This window comes from Diachasmimorpha longicaudata, chromosome 16 (genome assembly GCF_034640455.1).
Source record: "Diachasmimorpha longicaudata isolate KC_UGA_2023 chromosome 16, iyDiaLong2, whole genome shotgun sequence".
Taxonomy (NCBI): domain Eukaryota; kingdom Metazoa; phylum Arthropoda; class Insecta; order Hymenoptera; family Braconidae; genus Diachasmimorpha; species Diachasmimorpha longicaudata.
In genome coordinates, this window is record NC_087240.1 from 5,926,330 (window position 1) to 5,950,534 (window position 24,205).

The window sequence follows — 24,205 nt, forward strand, 5'->3', positions numbered from 1 at the left end:
AAGAAGCCCCAGATGGTAATATATTGATATGCTATCCAGTTTCATTACAATCTTCTGGATATGAAGGTACGAATTGTAGGTTCTCTCGGGTTCCCCAGTGACGCTTTGAATTATTTATGTAATTAGGCGCTGTAGGTGGGTAGCTCATCCGCTGTTCTGTCCTCTCTCTGGCCAATTTCTCCCCTACTCAACGATGATACGTGTCACACTGCTCCAGAGGTACTGAACTTGTTTCATCACGACAAGATATACGCCCCAGTGACCTCCTCATTCTTATCTCAAACATGGGGAAGTTGAAATAATTTATTAGGAAATTGTGCGGATCAATTTATCGCATATGTTGTGAGTAGGTGGATTCATTAGAAATGTGAATAGAGGAAAATGTACAGAGGTAAAGGAGGACAAGTCACAATTGCTTGGATGATCCCCTGAGCACGTGACTGGAGATTCTCGTTGAATTATGCCTGGTTCGTTTTCTCGTTTCGCGTTGTAATCGAGTAAATGGCTCTCGCGGCACGCCAGATCGCGTTTCTCAAATCGTTCTCGAGGCGCGTGTCGATCTCTATGAAGCTCACCAACAGCGAGCTCCAAACTCAACGAGTTTTTATCTTTTTTGCATCAGTTCTACTGACGTAATGCTGCGGTCCATCAGCATCACCACATTTTTATTTTCAGTCAGCTTAAAAATTTAATTTTTCTTTGTTTATTTATTTGGTGATGAAGCTGAGAATGTCAGCAAAAGATACCCCATTAGCGATTTCGTGAATAATTTACTAGTCTTAGTGAATATTCCGCTCCGTTCACTTAAGATCTATTTGGGAACAATAATTAAAATGCATGATGCAATCAGCATTACAAGAAAATGCTCTAGTAAATTTTCACCGGTGACATTTGCCCGAGTTATCGTCTCCATTTTATGTATCTATATGTATGAGGTGTATTTGGACAGAAATGGTTGTATTTGAACAGGTGGGTTACAATTAAACACTGTTGTGCCGGAGACTTGGATAGTATAAATTTCTCCGTTTCTCACTCAGTGTCAGACCACACAAGGCTGGATAATAATAGCCAAGAGCAGTTGACATCTATTCCAGTGTGGTGTAACTTCCAACCAGCCCTTCCTTCTTCTCCTTTTCTACGGAGGATGTCATGATAATGATGATGATAATAATAATAATAATGGTCACAACGATGAAAGGAATTTGTTTCTTGAATAAGTTTGCACTCTTTTTATTCATATTAACATTTTTATTTGAATTACATTCTCGTTCACATTTTCACACTTTCCATTCAATATATACACACTCATATAGTATATACAATGATAATGTTTCCTTACACATATACATATGTATATGTATATATATGTGAAGGTATATATATACACACATATATATATATATATATATAATTATGGTCATGGTATTGATATGTACACACATGTTACAACAATCGTAATTGATTTTCATTGTTAAAAAGCTAGAAAATGTTTGTGGCAAACAGGAGAATGAGGAAGAGAGATTTTGCTAAATTGATGCATTCTGAGAAAGTCTTTACTCCTCAGGAAGTTTTCGACTTTCACCTCCAGCGGGAAAATTTTATTTCCAAAGTTAAGAGACAATGAATGTTAGTGTTCCTCAAGAAACAAAAACTTTCTATTTTATTTTCTGGGCATATTTTTTGTTTCATTCATTGTCTAGTATGATTTTGGAGGGATGGTGTGATGGGTTTCAAGAGAAAAAGAAGGCTCAGTTATGGGCGAGATTTGTGAGATGCGGAAGGCATCGACGGGCAGGCTGTGCATGCCACCGATTGACGCCAGAGATTGGGTCAATACGCGTTTGCAATATTCGATGAACACTGTGGAGGCTTTATACATTACCATGTGGAAACGGAATGGTAGGGAGAGAGCAAAATCCGTAATCGTTAACGAATACGCGTGCCTCAAATATTCACGAAAATTGAGGAAACGGTTTTAGGGGAGAGATAGAACATCACGCAGGAAAAAAAGGGCTGAAAGAGTACCGAGAGGAGAAGAGTAATATGAGAGCGGTAAAGGGTTACGCATGCGTCTGCATTGTTGCCATACGGGGCATCATCATTTTAGGGAAAATAAAATGTAATAACCGCTTGTCCATCGAGAAAAAGTTTTTTGTCCTCTTTCCAGATGTTCAGTTCGCCCTTTCATTCCTCTTTTTGCCACAATTTATTCATATAATTTCGCTTTCATCTCAATAGAATAAATTGTAACTACTGAGAGCTGGGAAGGGCAATTATGAAAAAAAATTGAGTTACGAATTGGAGCAAAAAAAATTTAATAAAATGTAGAAAATTTTTTGTGAATACTGAAAACAAAGTGATTCATTTATTCCACTTGATAGTTGTAGTTTTCTTAATGATATCTCCATTCAATTCGTATAAATTATTGTTGAATCATCATTCTAAATGATGAACTGTCAAAATCTATGTATTATTCTCTGTTATTTATTTGATTTTTTTTGAAAAAATAATGTCAATGTACACAGGAGTATTTCTCTTTTACAATAGTGAAAAGAGGTTTCAGGGGGACGAAGGACGACTACATAGTTCTCTGATACAGGATAAATTACGATTATGAGCACTTTGAGTTTATTCTCTTGTCATTTTTTATTATCTTAGGCTTTTCCATCATTATTTACCCGTTCCAATTTGCTTGCTCGTGAAGATTAAATTTTTCCTTACAATCTTTTGTTCACATATAATTTCAATAATTTTACCATTCATTTCTTCTATGTTCATTATTATTTACAAAACATATACAAGTATCTGACAAACCTGTCGTAAATGATTAAAATGTAAAATGCCCAGTTTTTATTATTTTATTGTTGTTTGTTTTATCATTACCTTTTTTTTTTTCAAAAAACTGACACATTTTTATTTCCCGTATATCCTATATCTTAACCAGTCTTTATTATTTACAATTGAAAAAGATCACATCGCACGACGAATGTGTTTTAAGAATAATATCATTCACCACATATATTTGAGAATTTTTTTTTTTGTTTTTACATTGAGATATATCACCGTATTTACTTCCTTAAAATTTTCATTGAAATCTAGACAGTGGTTTTCACACTCCATCATTTACTCGTCTCTCGGTGAATTGCTGAAATTTCTTTGTGCATGGAAGAATTGTCAATGGGAGCTGAGCTCGACAGCTCGCTGATATCCTTTATTTATTATTTACAAATAGAAAATATAAAATAAAATGAGAAAAAAAATATAAAAAATGAGGTTGGGAGGATTTTGGTTTATGATTGAGCCGCAAAATCACTCTCAATCTCACCGAAGGCTCATGGAAATGAAATGAATTATTTCTATGGTCGACGCAGCTGCGATTACACGTAGTACTCATTAATGTCGAGCGCGTCGGCGTCCCTCTCCTATACACAACTTTCTTGTGTCGATATCAACGGTGTGCGAACGGTAACAACTTCCCTCGGGTGATGTTGCTTCGTTGAAATAACGCCGGTATCCTGGAGAAGACCAACAGTACTTGCCTTCGTCGATTGGCATATTTGATCTATTTTCGGGACTCGCGCATTATGATCTATGCACGCATAAACAGTCGCTTCTTTAATATAGGGCTTTCCACCGACTAAAACACCACCACCACCACCACCACCACCACCACTACCACCTCCACCCCCGTTATTATTGGCATTGTTAAATCCACCTAGGCCACCCACACCACTGAGACAAGCTAATTTAGTATCTGCTGTTGTTGAGAGAGTTGTTGGACGCGCTAGACACAGCTCAGCGTATGTCACTTCGCCCGTCAGCTGTAAAAAAATTTCCTTCCCTAGTAACACATCATTTTGTTTCTTCCCCCCCCCCCTGAGGGGTTCAATTCTCAATTGCAATGTTGAGCTTGATGCAATTACCAAGTCAAAGTTTCGAGAGTGAATTGGAAACTTACGGGTAATGTTGGATAATTGTTGTATTCATTGTGCGCATAAGCTGAGAGCCCTTGCAAATGATTTGTCTGTTGATTAGGTAGCGATGTTGTTGAAACTTGGTCGGGTGTTACTTGAACAGCTAGAGGCGTACCTGCTGTTGAGCCCGTCAGTTGATAATCTGAATCTTATTAAAAATCAAAGGATATTTTTATTTGGGGAGGTTTTTTTCCCGATTTTTCGTGGAAAAATTCAATATGAAGAAAAATATTCACTAAACCTCACGTATTATTTATTTAATATCATGAAATTTTTATGGAATATTTTTCTCCGTGAATAAATTTTTTTACATAGTTTTTCTCGTATAAGATTTTTTTGATATGGGTTGACTGAACAAGGCATGCGAATATTTCAACCTTTATTAGTTGGAACAACATCGGGATTTCTATCGTCAGCGTCATAGAGATCCTCCGAACTCGGAGCTGTAGCTTTTTTCAGCGGCAGATCCCCGGGTCTGTGTGCACGTCGATCACTTCTTATTTTCAATGCCCCCAGTATAATAACAGTTATAAGGAGTAAAGCCGCCACAATACCAATTAGTACTCCAAGAAGTGGTGTTATTTCAAATGGTACGGGACTGCCTGTGAACAAGATACACACTGCGCTTGTGCAAATGTCTTCTACAAAGCCGAATCATTTTCACTCTACAATTCCATTCTTGTTATTCTCAAATTACCTAATACACGTCCCTAATTAAGTTTCCGATATCCCATTATCATTACATTGTTACAAACGTTTCACTCATTTTCCCAAGCTCCCTAGTTTATTCGAGTTTAGTTATTATTATGATTATTATTATTATTTTTCACGGAGTAAGAAATGGGCTCACTGAGCTGGAGAAAGTTCTAGAGCTCTCAGCGTTATGGATCTGAGTGCGAATTAATTTTTAATCGGGATGAAAGCGCCAAGATGGCACTGTGTCGGATAGAGCCCTTTAGCCAAGTCCGCCTTTTACCGTCTGTCATTTATTCTTAATGTTTTTTTCTCCTTCCGAAGATCTTGACGAATATCGTTCAATGGATAATGTCCCTTTGTCTATGTATAAATATAATAAGAGAAAATGAAACTTACGAGGCTTACCAGTCTGTTTCTCCGCAACTTTGAGTGTAAAACCTTCGAGTTTTGTAGATTCACTTCGTCCGCGTGAATTGTATGCGTACATTTTCATTGTCAGTACTTTTCCCGGCTCTAAATCTTGCACTGTAAATGCTGCATTATCGCGAGACGTAACATTTGCCTGTAGGATTCCTGTGTATTGATCGTACACCTCTAGCAAAAAATTTTGCGGTTGGCCCCCATCAAATCCCGCCGAACACTCGATGGATAATGACTCTGTAGTTTGATTCGTTAGAGTACAGTTGTAAGGCGCTTCAGGTTTTCCTAAACAAAGTATAACAAATAAATAACCCTTAAAAATATGGCAAGTCAAGGGCTGATTGATTATTAATGGAAACACTATTTTTCCATCGGCATTTCAAATTGTTGAAACAAATTGTTCTCTGAAATGTTTCCCCCTGTTATTATCATACCTGCTGGTATGATGTGAAATATACAGGCATTAGCCTGCTGTCCAGCCGTATTGCTTGCCCAACAGAGTACAGTACCGTAGTCCATTTCCGTAACGGGCTTATAGGTGAGAACACTCTGCGTATGGCGAGTGGAATTTTTGTATCTCGCTTGTGGTACATCAGCCATTTCTTCAGTATTATTGAATGCCCACCGAAAGTTACTTGGTGGCGGATAAGCTTCAACGCGACAAACTACTTTGGCCTCCTCCAACCTGCCGACTCCGTATATACGTTTTTGATCGGGTATACAGATTGGTTTGTCTGGAATAAGGAAATACCAGCGACGTAAGTAAATAACCAACTAAAGGGAAACAAGTATTACTTAGCTCTTTCCTCTAAATAAACTTCAAGAGAAAAGCTTTTTCCGAAATAATAAGATTGTATTTTTAGCTCTGAACAGTATTATTATTAGAAATGCGGCTGTAGAAAATTATTTTTTTTTCTTGCTTTATTTCATAATTTTTACTGAGCAATTGTCTTTATGTAGTTTGAGTTTTTTTTTGTGGCAATGGCCCCTGGCCCTTGACTTTAACGATCACTTTTTAAGACTGATAGGCATTTTAATTCGACATCAGATGGAATAATGTGCTCGTTAAAATATTCACGATCAATTCGACCGATCATATGGAATTTGCGATGAGTGATCCTCACGCCATTGGAGAGAATATCGCTAATAATTTACCGTTAGCCACCCCCATACCGTGACCAAAGCTCATTTACATTCCTCACTTTGGAATATACCAGAGTGTAAAGGACGCGGTATCGGCTGGGGCAATATTGATGAGGGTGACGTTGGCTGGGATCGTGTTAGTGTATATACGATAACTAATACGAGTTGGAGGATGCAGTGAAGGTGCATAAAGGGAGAATATTCTTTAAATTGTTGAATCTTTCAGATTTTTATCTCTTCGATGCCCGTAAACATGGATAATCTTTCAAGAATATTTTCCATATATTTTTATCGTGATTTGGCATTCAATATAAGACACCAGAAATAACAATGAATAACATAATAATAAGTAAATAATAATTTCCTGGCTGCGATGGGAAATTCGATCAAAGTATGAGATTGTATTATCAAGGTGGATAGCTAGGAAAGGTAAACAGGTCAACTCAACTATACGACAGTCACGCGTTTCCGGGGTTTCACATGAGATCAATGAGAATTATTTCCGTATTCCAATAGTTTCACCGGTGGACGGGGCAAGTTTGGTAGCAATGGAATAATTTGTCAATTCAGACTAGCTGATGTGGTGATATTTATTATGTCTGGTCTTTTTGACAGATACCGAGGGCAAGGAAGATTTTATTCAATATACTATATATATATTTTTTTTTCATTATCACTTAACTCGAGAGGAGGTACATTTGCTAGTACTAATAAAACACAATAATACTTCAGTACTTACACATAATTTTAAGCTCGACTGTTCCACTATATCCATCTCCCTCGACATTTGAGGCGACGCACATGTAATTACCGGCTTGAAAGCGATCAACTTGACGTAAAGCAAGGCTATACTGCTGGACTATGACACCTTTCTTCGCATTATTATGAATCACCATACCCTGAAAACGAGGAAATTCTCTTGTACAAGGGAATATTCAGGGTATCGATAAGAAGAGAGATAGTGTCAACTAACGTTGTGTTTCCAGACAACTTTATATGCTTCGGGATTGGCTCGAACTTTACATTCAAAATAGACATCGTCACCTTCTTCAATATCATCAGGATTCATTTTGGAACCTAGTTCGAGCTTTAATATTGGCACAACTGTAACAAATCAAGCCAAAATTATCAAGTCGTGATGAAATATCCAACTCTTCATGTGCAAAAACATAACTTATTTCTATGAGATTGATTGAAATTGATATTGCGAAAATGTATATTTATTGAAATCCTGTTGGAACATATCTCAACCAGAGACTATTCACAACGAGCCTGGTCTAAATCGTCTGTCATATTCATCAGCGTGTTTTTCATTTTCTCCAACAGAATTCGACACAATGCCAAAATTTCATTTCATTTCATTTCTCTCTCGCCCTTCAAACCCCTTTGTGGATATATAGAGACGTAGCAGAGAGCGGAAAAGAGTGGAAGGAAAAAAAGAAGAGGGGAGGGGTGTATACGATCCTGTCGCACTCGTCGTGTTTCCTGCCGCCGGGGACCCGGCCGAATAAATCCCGATCTCCGGTACATTCCATTTTCTACCGTTGACATCTCGTTATTTCGATTACATTCCCGTTTTTGTCCTGGTATAATCTCTATCGATGGCCCATCCTGAAAATTCATACCCATCCGACCAAACCTCCAAGGCCCCCTTCACCTCTTTTTCCTCCCTCATCCATTTGCACTTTCAACTCGTTTAAACACCGAGTCAACCATTTGTGTATGCGAGTAAATTTCACTAGGACACCCAAAAATACGCGGAAAGAAAATGAGGGGGAGTGAATTACACAATAAAAATGTAATTTCCCAGAGGCATAAGCAGTGAGGGATTTTTTTTCATAAAAACTTACAAAAAATATTCAGCTTCCACGTGTCCTCCTCAAATCCCCCGTCGACATTAGAATTCTCGGCACGACATGTGATTAGTTTGTCGTGGTCTTCTCGAGTTGGTGTGAATGTCAAGGTTGACATTGTCATATTACCATCTTCAGAGAACTGCAATTAATTTTCCATTCTCAATATTTTCGGAGAACAATCAATTGCCATTTATTCCACCATGATTTTGATGTGCGCGGCTTTCGGGGGTGGAGAGTAAAAAACTAGTTACAGGTAGGAGAGCAAAAAAGAGGGAGGTCAGTGTGGAGAGAAACGGGATCACGAAAGCATCGGGCTATTCAGTAATTGCACCATGGCGTGTTCAAGCTGAACGCTAATGGCAACGATGCAAATACCGATACCGCCTTTAATGCCAGTGATTTCGAGTAACGATCAGAGTAGCCCGCGCTACTTCTTTCTCACTTCATCCCCCTTTGTCCTCTCATTTATGCAATTTTTTCTCTCTTCATCTTTCCACATGCCTCCCCACTATTTTCTCTCCCTTGTTTTTTTTTTTTTTTTTTTTTTTTTCACAAAATTGTGTCGAAACCTTCGACACCTGCTACCTTGCAAAACCTCACTTAACCCTAATTTATCTTCAGCCAATAATCCAGTAGATAGGATAGGAATGTGGGAGAATATCCGATGAAAGGATGCGTAATGTGAGGATAATGAGTGGCAATTACCGAATGGTGGAAAAATAGAGAAACGAAATCATTAATTTCCTGTTAAATTCTTCACAGTTCTAATTTAAAAAAAAAATGATAATCAATCGATCGTTGGTTATATCTACTCGAATAGGGATTCAATGATCCTTTATTCTCACCCTTTGTGTAGAGTTTTTGAGCATTTTCCCCTCCATGAACCATGACAATTTAGCAGATGGCCTTGATCCCATTGTCCTACAGTTGATATCGTATTTTCTGTCTGCACTCAATGGTGCATGTTCACTACTCAGAATTTCCACGGTGAGAGGCCGCACTGGAATTTTTTTTATAGAAATATCTTATTAATTCGAGTATGTTGGGATTTCCCAGTTAAATATCTACAAATTTGTAGAAATACAAGTGTTACGACATTTTTTCCACCTGCTTCGTTACCTGAGAGAGGAAAGGAGACGTTATTTCCACGAGAAGAAGAAAAAGACGGATAAAAACGTCACCCAACCACAAGTTCACATTTACAAAGGAAAAAGGGAAAAAAATAATGTGAAAGCCCGGAAAAAATAATAAATAAATAAACGAGTGAGAAAAATGCAATGGAAAAGGAGGAAATGGAACAGATGCATCTCCTGTTCCCGCAACAATGAACCTAGGGGTTGGGAAACGTATGAAAAAAAAAACGAGCGATCTTACAGTAACGAAGAAAATTTATGTTTGGATGTATATACATTGAGAGAAGCATCAAAAAGACGGCTGTGAATGAATGAGCGAGGGTCATGCCAGACACTTTTCAAGATATTTATATTAGTGCCTTCAGCTCTTTGGAGTTATCCTCTTTCTCTTCTTCAGTTGTTCTTCTTGTTGGCGATTCAGAGATACCACCTTTACTGTACAATTTGTCAGTAATGAATCTCTAGCTACTTGTTGTTTACCCACAATTTCTATTCTTATATAATTCAAGATAGTATTTATTACTATACACTTACAGTGCATCTCGATGATAACTGAGGCTGAAACCGGTTGGCTGATGTTATTATTCGAAGCCTGACAAGTGAAAGCGGCATGCAAATCCGCCCTTGTCAGCTCAGTAACGATTAAAGTGTTTCTACGTAGAGCTGGAAATTCGCCAGGCTCATCCTTGGACTCCAGAAGGGTTTCACCCCGCCACCATCTGACTGTTGGTGCTGGACGACCTATATCGTACAAAAAAATTCACAACAGGTTTACTCACATTCTGAGGGAGAATTTTCGAAATACATTTGCGAAAAAAATACCTCCGGAAACAAGACAAGTCAGTCTCATGCTACCCCCTTCTTCATAGGGCCCCGCAACAGTTGAAACTGTTTTCCCATGCTCGTCTATAATATTTGGTTTATGGGGTGGCACTGTAATGAAAATAATTCTCTGATATGTGAAGTAGTTTTATTTTCATATATTATTTAATTATCTTCTTCTCATGATAATTGCGAAAACGCTCATGTTTTTTATGTCAAGAGAAAAGGGATAGTATGAATTGGCAATGAGCATCGGAAATAATTTGAAAAAAAAATGGACCATCAACTGACAAGTTGATGAGCAGACAGTACACGTCAAGGAAACGAGTACCGACACGTTGGGACGTCTACAATCCTCCTGACATTTTGCTATCACGTGTCTGGCGTGCACGATCAGGAACGAGTGAAGTTGAACCAACCACGAACACCTGTATAAAACCCCATCAAGTCAGGCAAGCTCCCCTTTTCTCTCAGTCTCCACCTCCCGTGTTATTATCCTCGCACTTTATGGATGAAAAAGACATTGATTCATCGGTCTTTCAATCGTCACACCTTCACCATTTTTTTTTTTTTTTTTTTCATTTCAATCTGTTTGTCAAATAGTTGAGATTGAGTTGATAATGTGGGTGGTCATGAGGTCCATTGGATTCTCTTTGAAATATGATTTTTTGACTGGCAAATGTTACAAATATTCTATTTCGCTGGGTGCTTCGTTCATCCATCCCCCTTGCCGACTGTTAGCTTATGACGTTGATTGGAATTCACAGTACCGAAGCAAAGTAATCACGCGAGACATCCACTTAATAAACTCGAAGCGAGAAAACGCTCAGTTTGCCTGGAGAGAACCCCCTGCCCTTTTCCGACTCTATGTACATTTATGTATACATAATCAATAGTCTGGCTGGATATCGCTGTAAAGTTACAGCGGGAGCAGCAGTGCAGCACGTATGCCACATATTATATAATTTCCCCTGAGTCGTACAGATGAAGTTGAGAAATAAATTTCCAAGTATCATTTTTTTTCGTTCATCAATCCCAAATGTCGATTATTCGTCTCAAAATAGGAAAATATCCAACTTGGCGGGAGCAATTATTTTTTTTAGGGACAAATATGGGCTCGCTTATAAGGAAGGTAATGTGACATTCAATATTCATCCCTTCAAGTTATTGGATTAATTTAATCTATCATATATAATTGGCACACGCATACATACTCATGATAATTATTGTCTCAGGCATAGAATTTTTTTTATCATTTGATTTTGAAAAAATGTAAGGGAATAATAAGTAAGCGTAACTCACCAATAATCGTAAGATAAATTTTGGAATTTCTTGTTGGGCTCTTTACGAAATCTACCCTACACAAGTATTCTCCTTCATCCCTCTGCTCGACTCTCCTTATATTGAGAATAGCCGGCTCAGTTGCTGTCTTAAAATGGCCCCTCTCATTGAGATATTCTTTGTCCTTCCAATGTGCTGCTTTATCCGGATGTTTACTCCTCGTGTCATAGCTAAAATTGCAAAATATCGACAAATAAGTCCATAAATATTGATAACAAGTGTTCGTCATGATAAAGAGTCGGTATGCGAGTTAACTATGGATAATTTGATTGAACTACGGTATGCACTGAACATTGAACACCATTTTCGTGGTTTTGAATTACATCGAAATGTTGCGAGAATGCCCGATCATGTCTACATGGTAGAATGGTTGCGAACAACCACGCATGCAAACTCTCTCATATACTACAGAATTCCCAATGTGTGTCATTCCTACCGTATTCAATGAACGTTTCATCTCTATTTTCGCAATTCTATACATATTCTACATGGAATCAAACATTGACGGGCGTCAAAGGTTTAGAGATTGAACAGATCAGTCGTTCAATAGATAACGCGTGTCTTCACTATTTGCTTTATTCCAATGACTATTGTTCTATAAATATTGCTTGGTATATACTTTTTACTTTCATTTCGTTGTTGAATGGCATTCAAATTATAATATAAAATGTTAATCAAAATGTGTTATGCCTCAGACGTATTTACTTATAGCGTGATCTTTATCACTCCGTACTTGGCATAATATTCTAGTAGAGAATCCATGACAAGCATCTAACTCATGGGAAATTCCAGAGCGTCCTGTTATGGACGTGTGAAACTTTATCCTGCAATTTAGATACACGATGGGTTTCCGGTGATATCCGTACCGAAAAGCAGACACGCCGACTATGCGACAAGCTTGTACTACTGTAACGTTGCAGGCATACCATGAGAGGCTTCCTACGTTTTACTACTGTGTTTATTATTTCGAGCCATTAGTTAGAAATTTGTAGTTCGCTAAATTTCAACACGGTATCTCTGGCATTTTCTCACTTGGCTGGATTTTTATTATTATTTCTGTTTTTATGCTGATTTTCAATGGGTAATTGGTGATTAAAAAAATGATGCACATATGGCGAGAAATATACTGTAAAATGTACCGAACAAATGACGTTTATTTTGTCTCGAAAAAGTAACATCGTAATTGATCAGATAATTTAAATAATGGAATGATTTTTTTTTACAGCACTGGGTCACCATATGAGTGATAAATTTATTATTCATATTTTTTAGTGGATTGTTACTTTTCCCTTCAATTAAACTTTGAATTTTCCCTTGGCAACGTCATTTGAATTTTTCGGTCACAGTTTTTTTTTTTAATTTTCCTCTCCATGCATCATTCTACCGACTTAGACATTGGAAGTAGCAATTCAAAAAGAGAAAGAAACATATTGGGACACGCTATTCGACAATTACTTAACCTATTCGAGTCATATATGTACATATTTGGCATTGGGCTAGTCAATGATCCATATACTCGACCCCGCATGAAGTACTTTCGAAGCCCCGTAATTCATGTATGGAACATATTTCCTCGTCGTAGCCGAAAAGACGACGTGAAATGTTGGAAACCGTAAATACCCGCAATTCAAAGTAGAACGTAAAATGATTTCTCTACTTGTGGGTTTTTGCTCAATTATTGGATTTTCAATGTTTTTAAATGTCATATTTGTCGGAATTTGATGGTAAAATTGACGCATGTACTGTAGATAACCATCCGCCCAGATTTGGTTGAAGCACGGTCTTTATAGTGAATGTTTCCGTTCGCAAGCCAACCAAATTCGGCTCGTGACTGTGCTATTTCTCTCTTCATCTCTCTCAGTCACTTTGCCGGGACTTCCCAAACGCCAGTATAGGTTGCCACGGCGTTTTCAATTACCGGTGGGGGATATGTTCTCGGCATTTAGATCTCAGCGTCAGGAGCGATCCAATCTAAATTGTATGGACTCCGTGCTGCAAGTACGCGCGAGAACTCAACTTGAACTCAAACTCTCGTGCATCACACGACAGGTTATGCGATGGATATACATATACATATACATATATACACCTGTGCTTGATGATATGTGTAACGGTAGGTGGTTATGGAAAAGGCGCGATCGAGGGGAAAGAATAAATTTATTAAGTGATATTTATATTTATTATTTTAATTGTTTGAAATTTTCTAATTTTGATTTTTTCAAGTTTTGACGTCAGCGGAAAAAAAAACCCTAGACATATTGATGTCATTAAAAAGGAAACATCTCATTCTATTCTAGTCTTCAGTGCTACAGTGTCTAACCGGCGATATGAATTAAAAATAATAGCGAAACTCTATTTAGCTTGTGTAATTTTTCACCTCTCGGGCAAAGAGAAATACACAAGAAGGATTTGTCGGGAAGCGATCTCCGGTCGATGGTTGGTCTCTCTCCCTCTCAAGTATTCTGCAATTTTCAATTAACCCGCGCCGCTTTCGACCTCAACCTCCTCCTTCACAATTTCTCTCTCTCTCTCGTTGCCTCTTCAGGGAGTTTCGCCTCCTTTCAGTGCCCTGGGAGAAGCACATCCACGGTATCCGAGCGACCCTATATCGATTTCGTGAAATCGACGGCGAACATTTGCGCTTCAGTCCCGATGCGACGACGTCACCTCTTTTCCCTTTGCCATCCTCAATGCCCTCTTCAGTTGGAGTGAAGCAGCTCCCAATTTCTGCGTTGATACTCCACTCACGACGGGTGCCACCAGATATTCCACCAGTCGTTGAGTTTCCTCGCACCACTTCCTGCAACCACCATTTCCTAACCCCCCCCCTATTCACCTGCTATATTCCCGCACACAGCTTTAACCACTATTTTTATCCACCTCCTCTATCTCTCACCTCTTTCCCACTGCTTTGCACCCGTGTGCCCGTTAGTCTTCTTGTAAACCGTCATGGAAACAATTTGCATATTCATTACATATTCCCATCAATGCTCGCCATAAATTTGCCAAGAAGACGGTGCAGTTCATATATTTGTCTCGAGTATATTTTCATCAAGGATTTACTCCCGGACAATTTCAATAATTTATCAATTTTCCACGCAACTCCATCCAAAGAAACAGTCTGCAGTTAATGACTTAAATTCCAACGAAATTTGCATCTTGACCATTTTCAGAGTGAAAATTTATCTCTGTATCTGTTTCCTCCTCCTCCTTCGTATAGAAATAAGCGAATAATCAGAATTGGGCGTGGAGACGTACAAGAGTTTATGGCCGGAAAGTTCTGCATCTGTAGCTAAGTGTTACTCATAATATAGCTCTAGTACATGGTGGCTGTGAGAAGGAGGCCGCCTTATTAGGAGTGGATTTGCGTATCAAGTGGGGTATATGTATGCGCTATACATACATATAGCCAAGTATCTTTGGGCATCTGTATCGCATTCACCTCAACACCTGCATGCAGGGGGAGACATGTAGAGATAACTTTAGGCAGACTCGTTAGTCGACTTTAAACTATGACTACCATCAGACGGTTAAGATCTCGACCTAAGGTGCCAAGTTCAGCCATCTCCATTCCTCACACCGCCTCCGCCCTAATCATCAACTCTACTGTCTCTATTACGTACTCACGGCTACCCTCCTACATCATACGTACACATGAGCAGCTAGTTATTCCGCACAAACAATAGAGAGACATTTTCATCTCAACACAAATTGTTATGTCCCTGGTCTTTCTTTAGTTGCTAAAATTATGCATTTTCTTGTCACGCCTTTAGAACAAGAGCCGACTGAATACTGATGCTGGCTGTAATAGTTTGTAAACTGGGTCTTCGTGCACCAGACTGGTCACAACTTGGCCGAGTATATGATCATTCTGGCAGTGTAAAACTCTTTCATGCTGAAGCTATGGGAAAAACCACCGCTACAGAAAGAGCTGGCGATCGGTAAGTAGATAGAATATTTCTTGTGATAAGGGTGGTGGATATGTCGTCGTTGGCATTGTAACTCGTGCTATATATATATATATTTGTTTTTTCTTTCATGAGTTTCTTCGTTATTTGAATTGGTCGTTTTTATGGTAGAAAATGAAAGGTTGAATTTATGATTTTCTAAAATTTAGATGAGTTTGTCATTTATTCAGATGGCTTTTAGGTTGTGAAAAATTTCTACAACGGGGGTGTATTAAATTCATACATTCATTTTTGCAAACCAGCATTTTTAGATTTGCAACGGATCGATAGAGTATTAAAAAAACCAAAGCTCAAACTTGAACGATTATAAAACTCCCATTGGGAGGGAAAAAAGTAGGACAGTTGTCTCTCGTAGTGCACTCAATAACTGCTTCCCTTCAACTCCTTTATATTTCCAATGCAGTGTACACCAAATAGACACACATTCATATACAGACACATAGATTTGGAAAGCTCCATTATTCATATACCTTGTTCGCGCATCGCTGCTCAACGCCGTCTCGAGTATTGCACGCTCAATATAGAGGGGCCACTTCCTTCGCGCTATACCATCTACACAACAGTGAAAATTCTCCCCTTCGCCTGTTGTGTAAATGGAGGGAGGCGGAAGACGATACGAACCCGAACCAAGTGAGAAGAAATGGAAAATAAATATAAAGGAAAAAAATGTCAACAAACGCCCATCACATATACCTCTCTCTATTTCGGTTTTCTTCGCCAATTTTTTTTATCTTTATTTTCCATTTTTTACTCGAGTATTCTTGCTCTCAGCTGTGTCGTGTCGCGGTTACTAGCGTCGTCCCATTTCTCCTAGTGGATCGATTTCAACTTCACCAACGGCCCCACCACCCAGCTATATAACGTCGAATAATTACTCGGTCGTAATTACTTCGCCGACTCTAGCGAAAAAATAGAAGGGAAAAAATAAACCCAGGACAAAAAAAATTAATGACCTGTATGTTTTCAACTTTTTCGTACTCATTTTGTCCTGGGAGTACTTTTGATTCTCTTTCTGTAGATTTTATGACATATCCCTGTCTATTATTTATCTATTCCAATGAAAAATTGTCACTTGTCAAATAAACAGGAAAATCTCGTGTTTCCTGTGTCCCCCCTGTAACCTAAGTTATACTATACCGAGTCCTCGGGTTGGGAGATCGTCGCCCGGACGTGTAAACTGCCTCGATCCTTGCCACATCCCTCGGGGTTACACTACAGAGCTCGTGATTAAGTTCCTTGGAAATTTCGTGTAGTCTCTCCAAGGGAAACGACAACGATGATGCACTGGGAGTTCAACTCTATTCTCTATCTTACTTTAAACTCACACCATTATATTTGAGAGAATTGAAGATATTCTGTGGGGATGAGCGATGGTTTTAAAAGTATTGATTATTTGAAGACTCGACGGTTTTTCTTCTTTCATTACGCTAGAAAACAATAATTTCCTGTTGAAAGCTTGAAAATATTTCTCTTTCCAAATTAATACAATCAAAAAACATAATGAAATAAAAATTGGTCCTATCCTTAATAATGATATTTTGGTTAATTTTTCATGCCAATCTGTAATTAATTCATTGGAATATCGATGAATTTATTTGCATAATTAATGAAAACATGTACTATTCATACATGTCGTGTTGCGCGAAGAGAAAGCCCACTCGAAATAGAGTGCTAGATTGAGTAGAAAGGCAGTGCAGTTCACGACTTGCATCTATATGTATATAAAGTGAGTTGGACGTGTTGAAGTTTCCGTTTCGTTCGATTTGGACCAGTGAACTGTACATCACGAGAATCGGGACCCATCCCTGTACACAGGCAATGTGCCCCAGTGCAGCTATGTATGCTACTATACATATATCTGACTATTTCGCATTTACACTCAATCGTTTCAACCTCCAGTTAAAGATGAGAGCTTGCAAGAGAAATTGGTGCAATAAATTTCATGATTTTCCACATAGTTTCGCCATCGGAATCAAAGGGTGGAGATAAAATAGAATAAAAGGGATATAAACACTGGAATATTGGTCTCATTGAAAGACACTGAAGCCATGTTGGATAGTGGGCTGTGAGATGAAAATAGGGGATATGAGGGTGTGGATATGGAACGTTTGGGTATTGTGGGGACAGGGAAGAAAGTTGGAGAGATAAAGGTTAGTCGTAAACTCGGACGCTCGTGTACTTTTCTTGTTTATTTTTTCCCCTATGTTTTTCTCTCTTTGCTTTGTTCCATTTTCTCTGCTCCAAGTCCCCCTCGAACGCCCTTATTACTGCTGGTTCTGCTCAGTGGCTGCGTACTTACCACTGGGACTGACTCTCGACTGTTTTTCGCGTAATTAGAAGGCGGATAATTTATTTAACCAGCGTCTGCGCTCGCGTCGAGACACGTTAACGCGACATATCCTATATTTCGAGATACTTTAACAGGGTTTTTTATCGGTAAATTTTAGGAGTGACATTTTTTTTTTCCATCCAAATGGAAAAGACTTATAATCAGCCATAAGCGCGTGAAAATTGTCACAATATATGTGGCGTGTATAACAATAACTGCATATTATATAGCAACGATTATATGTGATAATGTGGATTACTATGGAAGTCGTCAACGATGAATACGCGGGCGTTTATGGTCTCTGCAAGTATACCAACATACGTATCCAAGTATAAAATTGTAATTCACTCTTGTACAACATGAGAACACTTGGAGAATGTGTGTATAATAGAGTTCACTATTGCAAATAGCCAGACCATTAAATTTTATCATTTTAATTTATTCTAAATGGAATTGTCAACATATTTTAAGGTGAAATGAAAATGGAAATGAATTTTCACATGTAAAATTATGTTATGATGGGGGATTATACAACGTGAATACAAACATGAGATAAACATAACAGTTGAAATGTGTAAGGAGCGAGCATGTATAGTACCTATAGGAATCAACCTACTACTCGGTGGATAAACGTTTCGTAGCGTTCCCTGAGCTTGCTATCGCATCCGGCGGCTTTCCGTCTGGCGGAAGGTCGTGGCGTACACCGAGAAATTACCGGATTAACCCCGTCTTCTCTTCCTTCATGCTTCAAGGGACATAGACATGTGGCGCACCGGTTAAAATAGTTAGATTGTATTGTCAAAGAGTTCCCGGGAGATGGATGATACAGGCTGCTTGTTGATAGGGATTTATGCATTGATAAAATTTCTAACTTTATGCTATATCCTCTTTCTATAGCTGTCTTTCTATACAGCCCATTAAAATGTCAGGATAGTAATTGAGTTGATGGGTATTTTTTGTCATTACTTAGAGCTTTTAAAAATATATTAACCATTTGTTTTTTTTTTTTTTTTATCATTCTCCTGGCATTGTAACAAGCTATCACAATAGCTTTTAGCCACTGCCTTACACGCATCCTACGCTAACCCTGTACCTGTACACGATCACTTTCATTTCTTATACACCCCGCTACGGGTTTAGGTCACCCCCTATATTCTCGTCACGCGCAGGTCTTTGCATTCACATGTCACACGCAGAGCTCGCCGGGTAATTCTAAACTATATGTACAGCACAATGCTTCATAGAGAATGTTAGACTGACTTGACACATGTATTACAGTCACCAAAGACTTTATCGATCTACTGATGGAACAAATATATCAATTTTTTCGCAAGTTGGTTTTTTGAAAATCTGCCCTCATGCACAATACTTTATCAATTTACCTGTAAATTGGTATTAAATCGGGTAGACGTTCTGATGCTTTGTACCAAACAACTAAAACTGCTGAGTCATTGGGCTGGGGGGGTCGTATGTCACATGGTAGTTCTGCTACACCATCCACAACTGCTCTCACCTGGACAGGCGGTCCTGCAATGAACAATAACACTCCATATGAGGCTATATTTTTTACAACAACAACACTTTTTTATCAATATCACGCAGCAAATATTTAGGAAACGTTTTTCTCCTTTTTAAATAACGTTATAAGATAGTAAATAATAACCTATGGAAATAGAAATTTAAATAATTCATCAAAAAAAAAAAAAAAATAGGCCCGTAAACTGTAAGTGGGAGTATTCCCAGTAGAGTAGTGCGATGTTAAGTCAGACGAGGAAAGCGCGTAGCTGAATGTGCTCTCGTGTGCCAATGAGCCCCACTGCTCTGCAAAATTGTTTCATAGAAGAATATTACTGTGTTATGCGATCAGGGAAATGAGGTAGTGAGAAAAAAATAAGGAGAAAAGGGAAAAAACGGGGAGAAATTATTGCGCCAAGTCGGCAAAAATCTAATCGAGAATTATACATGTATGTGGACTTGGGACTGTGGAGCTGGATTTGCTGTACGTGCTTGTTCCGTATCGCGATCGCTAAAATGAACTCTTTTCTCTTCCACTCCTCCTTTTTTCATCCATTTCCTTGAAGAAACGCTTTTTCTTTTGTCTTTTCACCTACTCTTAAGACTCGTTATCGCCAATGCGTGCTCAGGTCTACCCTGTATTTCTACGTTTTTCAATCATTTCACTGATGAAAACTTGAAAGCATTAAACTCCATTTAACAATGATAATTCATTATTTCTTAAATTAATTTTGTGTCTAACCAGAATAATGTAATTTCATTGACTTTATTTTCTCCATGGAAATATTTTGTATGGATTTTCCAGTGTGATTTAGCCTTTCCGCACCCTTGGTGACAATTTCCAAGCTTAATTCCCTGTAACCCAATACAAATGTAGACGCACACATATATACGCTCCACACAATCATAATAGTTATAGTGGGAGAGGTTCATTTAACGTTAATGGTGTTAGACTTAGGATGGGCATGAAATGCTTTTACTTATATCAACCTATACATCGTAACTATTCTGTGGTTTAGTCTGGGATGTCATATTTCTCATTCTCTATAGTGTACTCTCCACCAGTCGTTCTGTTCTACACTCCTAAAACTCTGTCTCTTTCGCATGTACACCAAAGCAAGCATCTGAAACACCGGTTTTACCACCGCCAAGCTAAATTTCCCCTGGGCTAACCTCGTCGGATTATGAATGCACTGAAGGATGTCTCTGTGTTAGGTACTATTGTTTCTCCCCCCTTATTATTGGTACAGGCTTTTAGGGAAATTAAAAATCCACAAGCCTCCATATTTTATTGTACTCTTTCCTATTTATTTGGATGACTACAGCTATCGATATCATATCAGTTTACCTCGATCGTTCGTTTGTGCATGGAAATAATCCAACTAGGCTCCCCTTTAGCCCTAGTAAGCTCATAATCTCCCGGTCAGACGGTGGTGAGAAGCCGCACGAGTGACCATTAGATATCTATTGCAACCCAAGTTAATTCCACTATCCAGTTGTGTATGTTGGGTAGAAATTGAAAAATCACGTCAAAATATATGCTCTTCTAAATGGCCAGTAGAGCTATTGCCGGAATAAACTTTTTAACCGTTTTTCATATTAAACTGGAGAAATTAACCATTTGCTTTTGCCACGAATATTAAATATTAAAATATTAAAAATCATAGAGAAGTAAAAAAATTAATTATCTACTTGTTTGGATTTTTTTTCGACCCTTTAAAAAGTTTGCACAAGTCCTCAAATATTCTTATAGGAATTGCATAAGTGACTGAACCCGCATTTTCCTACACCACAATACTAATAAAACTTGCCTCTCTCGACTCCCACCCGAAAGACAGAAATTAGTCAACTTTTAATCGTCTGTTCAGTGACACCATTCCTCAACTTCTCGTCTGTTCCCACTGGTAAACATGCACTTGAAAAGTTTATACGTTTGCATTGATGCATGTAGGCCCGGATGGCGTTTCAGGATTTTCCTGAATTCGTGGGGCGTGTAGGTACAACCACGCGATCGTATATATAATGCTAGGTACCAACATTCGTGCACGTCAAAGAGAGGCATTAAACGCGTTTCACTCAAACTTCCGAAACGTCGGACATGCTCGGCGTTGGTTGGTGCATTCCTCCTTTATCGCCGTCCGCCGCTCGGTCCGTCCTCCGCTTACCTTTTCCACTCTTCTCTCGTATCCTTTGCCATTTTCTTCTCTCACTACACTCTATCTTTCGTTCTTTCAACTTTTTCCATTACACCATTACGAACATCGTGGAGTATCCTTGCTCTGTGGAATTTTCTCCTTATTTTTTTTTCTCCTTGGTTTTTGTAGTGTAGCTGTGTATTTCTCCTGCCCTTCAACACTGCTTTTGTCGAAATCTTGGCAATTCTTGCTCCTTCTCGTTTCCTCTAATTACCATTAAAATAAACGGTGCAGCTGTAGAGGATTGGAGACCTCCCCTCAATATGAACGACAAATAATTTTCTCTTCCGTTTCCGAGTCGTGATGAGCGCATACTCGAAACTTGACAAAAAAAAAGTATCCAATAGTACAGTTTCTAATTTGCTTTTGGATGCATCGAGTGATGAGAAAATGGTCGCAATGATTTTGCTTTTAAGACCGAAGGGTGAATACCGAATACTGAGAATACGGTTCTTTTGGGGCTTTACGAGAGATTCATGCTCGATTTCAAAGCCGATAAGTATGCTCGTAAAGATAAAGGCCCAAAGATAGCTCGATGGATTTAGAGAGGAGCTGTACTTCCACTCCTCCACGTTCATTTTATGCTTTTCTTTTTCTACACCTAAATCCCAGAGATGCAATCATTTTAACACAAATTATCTATATGGCATACGTGTTTGTACGAAACAGGTCTTTTTCCACCCCCTTCTGCTGCTATTGGCCAATTGCATTCTCTTCATTAGACGCTCTATATTTTCTCACCAAAACTTTGTCGTCCAGCATCGTCCCTATTTTGTCTGCCGCCCTTACTCGAATTTTCCTTCTCTCCCTCTCTCTATTTCCCTTCCTCGTCTTTTTTTACCTTACCACCCTCGCTTGCTTGTCGAAAGTTTGAACCGAGTGGCGTGCTTCGTCTCCATCATGGCGAACGCCTCGCTTCAAGTTACCACCGCGAAACGCTTCCGAACTAACCGCAGGACCGCACCTCCTCAGGCGGAGTAGAACCCTCCAAACGCGTTTACTATGGTTCCCCTTCTATTTTCACCATCTCGCTCCTACTTTCCTACCTTCATTCCCCTCGTACGATCTATCCTCATTCATGGGAAAGTTTCATTGGATTTAACGGAAAGGCATTGTCTTGCTTGAATTGTTGCGGCACTTCCGACAAGTCAGCCGTAACGTCTATTGCAATTGTCTTGAGTGTAGCGGATTATATCAGTTTAGTAAAAGCATATTCATAACTATTATGAATGACAGGAATCAAGAGGAATTATCAAATATCAATTTGTTCGTCAAAAAATTATTCAATATTCTTCACAATTTTTCATGAAACTCGTAAATTAATTCTATGATCCATCATGTAAAATCTTTTAATCTTTGGGAAAAAATTACGAAACGACTGGTTATCCCCGCACAGATGAACCATCAAATGGTTGGTTTATTTTTACGGAACAAATTGTAGAATTTATGTGGTGATTCGTAAAATGTCAGTTACGACTGCCATTTTTTTATATTGAATTTTACTTCGCTGGGGAATTGAGTTATGAAGAATAATTTTTACCTTTTTTTTTCTAATAATTTTCACTAAATATTTGTTCTATATGCGTAAATGAAAAAACCAATAAATTGAAACTGAAATAGGGTAAGCCTAAATAGTACAGCTATGATCTTGAAATTCATGTCACGTATGGAGCAGTGTACGTGATTATCCTTCGAAAGCCCGCATGCTTGTATAATAAATATCCTTCTGGCTATTGCGGATCTGTGAGTCAACCAACAATGGGCTTGACCCAAGAGAAATCATTTTGCTCTATCAAGCCAGGCGTGCTTTTCAGATCCTTTATTTGTCTTTTTCATTATTTATACCCCTCTTTGCTTTGATATTCTAAACTTGCTTCAATATACTGGCTCTAATAGAGTATACATATATTCCACCAAGAGTTATTGTACCTTGCGACAAATAAATGCCTTTCACAATTAAACATACCATTGGAACATTTTGCAAACTTTGGCAATAATTGCACTTGAACTGTCAATATTAGGATAACAATCATAATATTTCATTGGATATACACTTGAAGAAAAATGACAGTTTCCTTGAATTCTTCAGTAATGGACAGACTTTTCAATGATAACATCGTTAAACACTTCAACATATTTTATTTCAAAATACAGACATTTGACAATATTTTTTTTTCAACCCACAATGATTCAGTGTAAAAATCAGAGACGTCTTCATCGAATCGAACATCCGCGTCTTCCGTTTTTCGACTCACCTTTTATGGCATTTGTTCTCTTTCGTGTTCATACGCTTTCAGAGAGCTGATAATTCCGTGGCCCAGTTGAGTGGAAACAACGCGTTGGACATTCTTAGGTTTGTGTAATACTCATCTTATATATCCTGGCTGTTGGCCAAACCTTGTAAATCCGCAAATTACACGAGGAAAGTCGAGATTTTCCTCCTGCGTACTCTGCGCATTTCTTTCTCTCCCGTTTATTTCACGTTGATTTTTTCTCCTCTTGAAGGGAGAAGTGCTTTTAGATGATACTCACTTTCCTTCTGACTGGAGGCTTTATACCTTCTTGCAATTTTTAAGCAACCTCTCAACGATAGCATCATTTAATAGGAGAGACCGGAGCAAAACGAGACTGCAGTAAAATCTGTCATTTTACGTAAACGATTGACTTTTCTGTCATTGATAATAAATTTAATACTCGGTTTTCCTCTAATGATTTCGGATAATAATCGGCTAACATTATCTTGTAACTAATTGTACTGAAGCACATTTGGTACTTGACACAAAAGAGAGGACTGGTCAGACGAAGGATGCCAG

General features: G+C 38.4%; 2 protein-coding genes across 11 annotated transcripts in view; one reads left to right on the forward strand and one right to left on the reverse strand.

Moving 5' to 3' along the window:
* Positions 1-24,205, forward strand: part of LOC135170243 (uncharacterized) — a 96,232-nt gene that overhangs the window by 10,839 nt on the left and 61,188 nt on the right. For both annotated transcript variants that reach the window (XM_064135892.1, XM_064135893.1), the window contains one exon: positions 15,159-15,326. In XM_064135892.1, coding sequence (XP_063991962.1) covers positions 15,181-15,326 — 146 coding nt within the window. In that variant the 5' untranslated portion in view covers positions 15,159-15,180. The remainder of the gene's footprint in view (positions 1-15,158; positions 15,327-24,205) is intronic.
* The window catches only part of LOC135170227 (synaptogenesis protein syg-2-like), a 62,027-nt gene continuing 40,443 nt past the window's right edge, over positions 2,622-24,205 (reverse strand). For 4 of the 9 annotated variants that reach the window (XM_064135842.1, XM_064135841.1, XM_064135840.1 and 1 more), the window contains exons 3-15: positions 19,065-19,209; positions 11,347-11,555; positions 10,045-10,155; positions 9,757-9,963; positions 8,935-9,089; positions 8,084-8,228; positions 7,207-7,337; positions 6,973-7,132; positions 5,525-5,824; positions 5,067-5,375; positions 4,352-4,594; positions 3,959-4,122; positions 2,622-3,821 (exon numbers count right to left, since the gene is read on the reverse strand). In XM_064135842.1, the coding sequence (XP_063991912.1) occupies positions 3,423-3,821; positions 3,959-4,122; positions 4,352-4,594; positions 5,067-5,375; positions 5,525-5,824; positions 6,973-7,132; positions 7,207-7,337; positions 8,084-8,228; positions 8,935-9,089; positions 9,757-9,963; positions 10,045-10,155; positions 11,347-11,555; positions 19,065-19,209 (2,678 nt within the window). In that variant the 3' untranslated portion in view covers positions 2,622-3,422. The remainder of the gene's footprint in view (positions 3,822-3,958; positions 4,123-4,351; positions 4,595-5,066; positions 5,376-5,524; positions 5,825-6,972; positions 7,133-7,206; positions 7,338-8,083; positions 8,229-8,934; positions 9,090-9,756; positions 9,964-10,044; positions 10,156-11,346; positions 11,556-19,064; positions 19,210-24,205) is intronic. The other 5 variants (XM_064135837.1, XM_064135836.1, XM_064135839.1 and 2 more) reach the window with 5 other exon arrangements.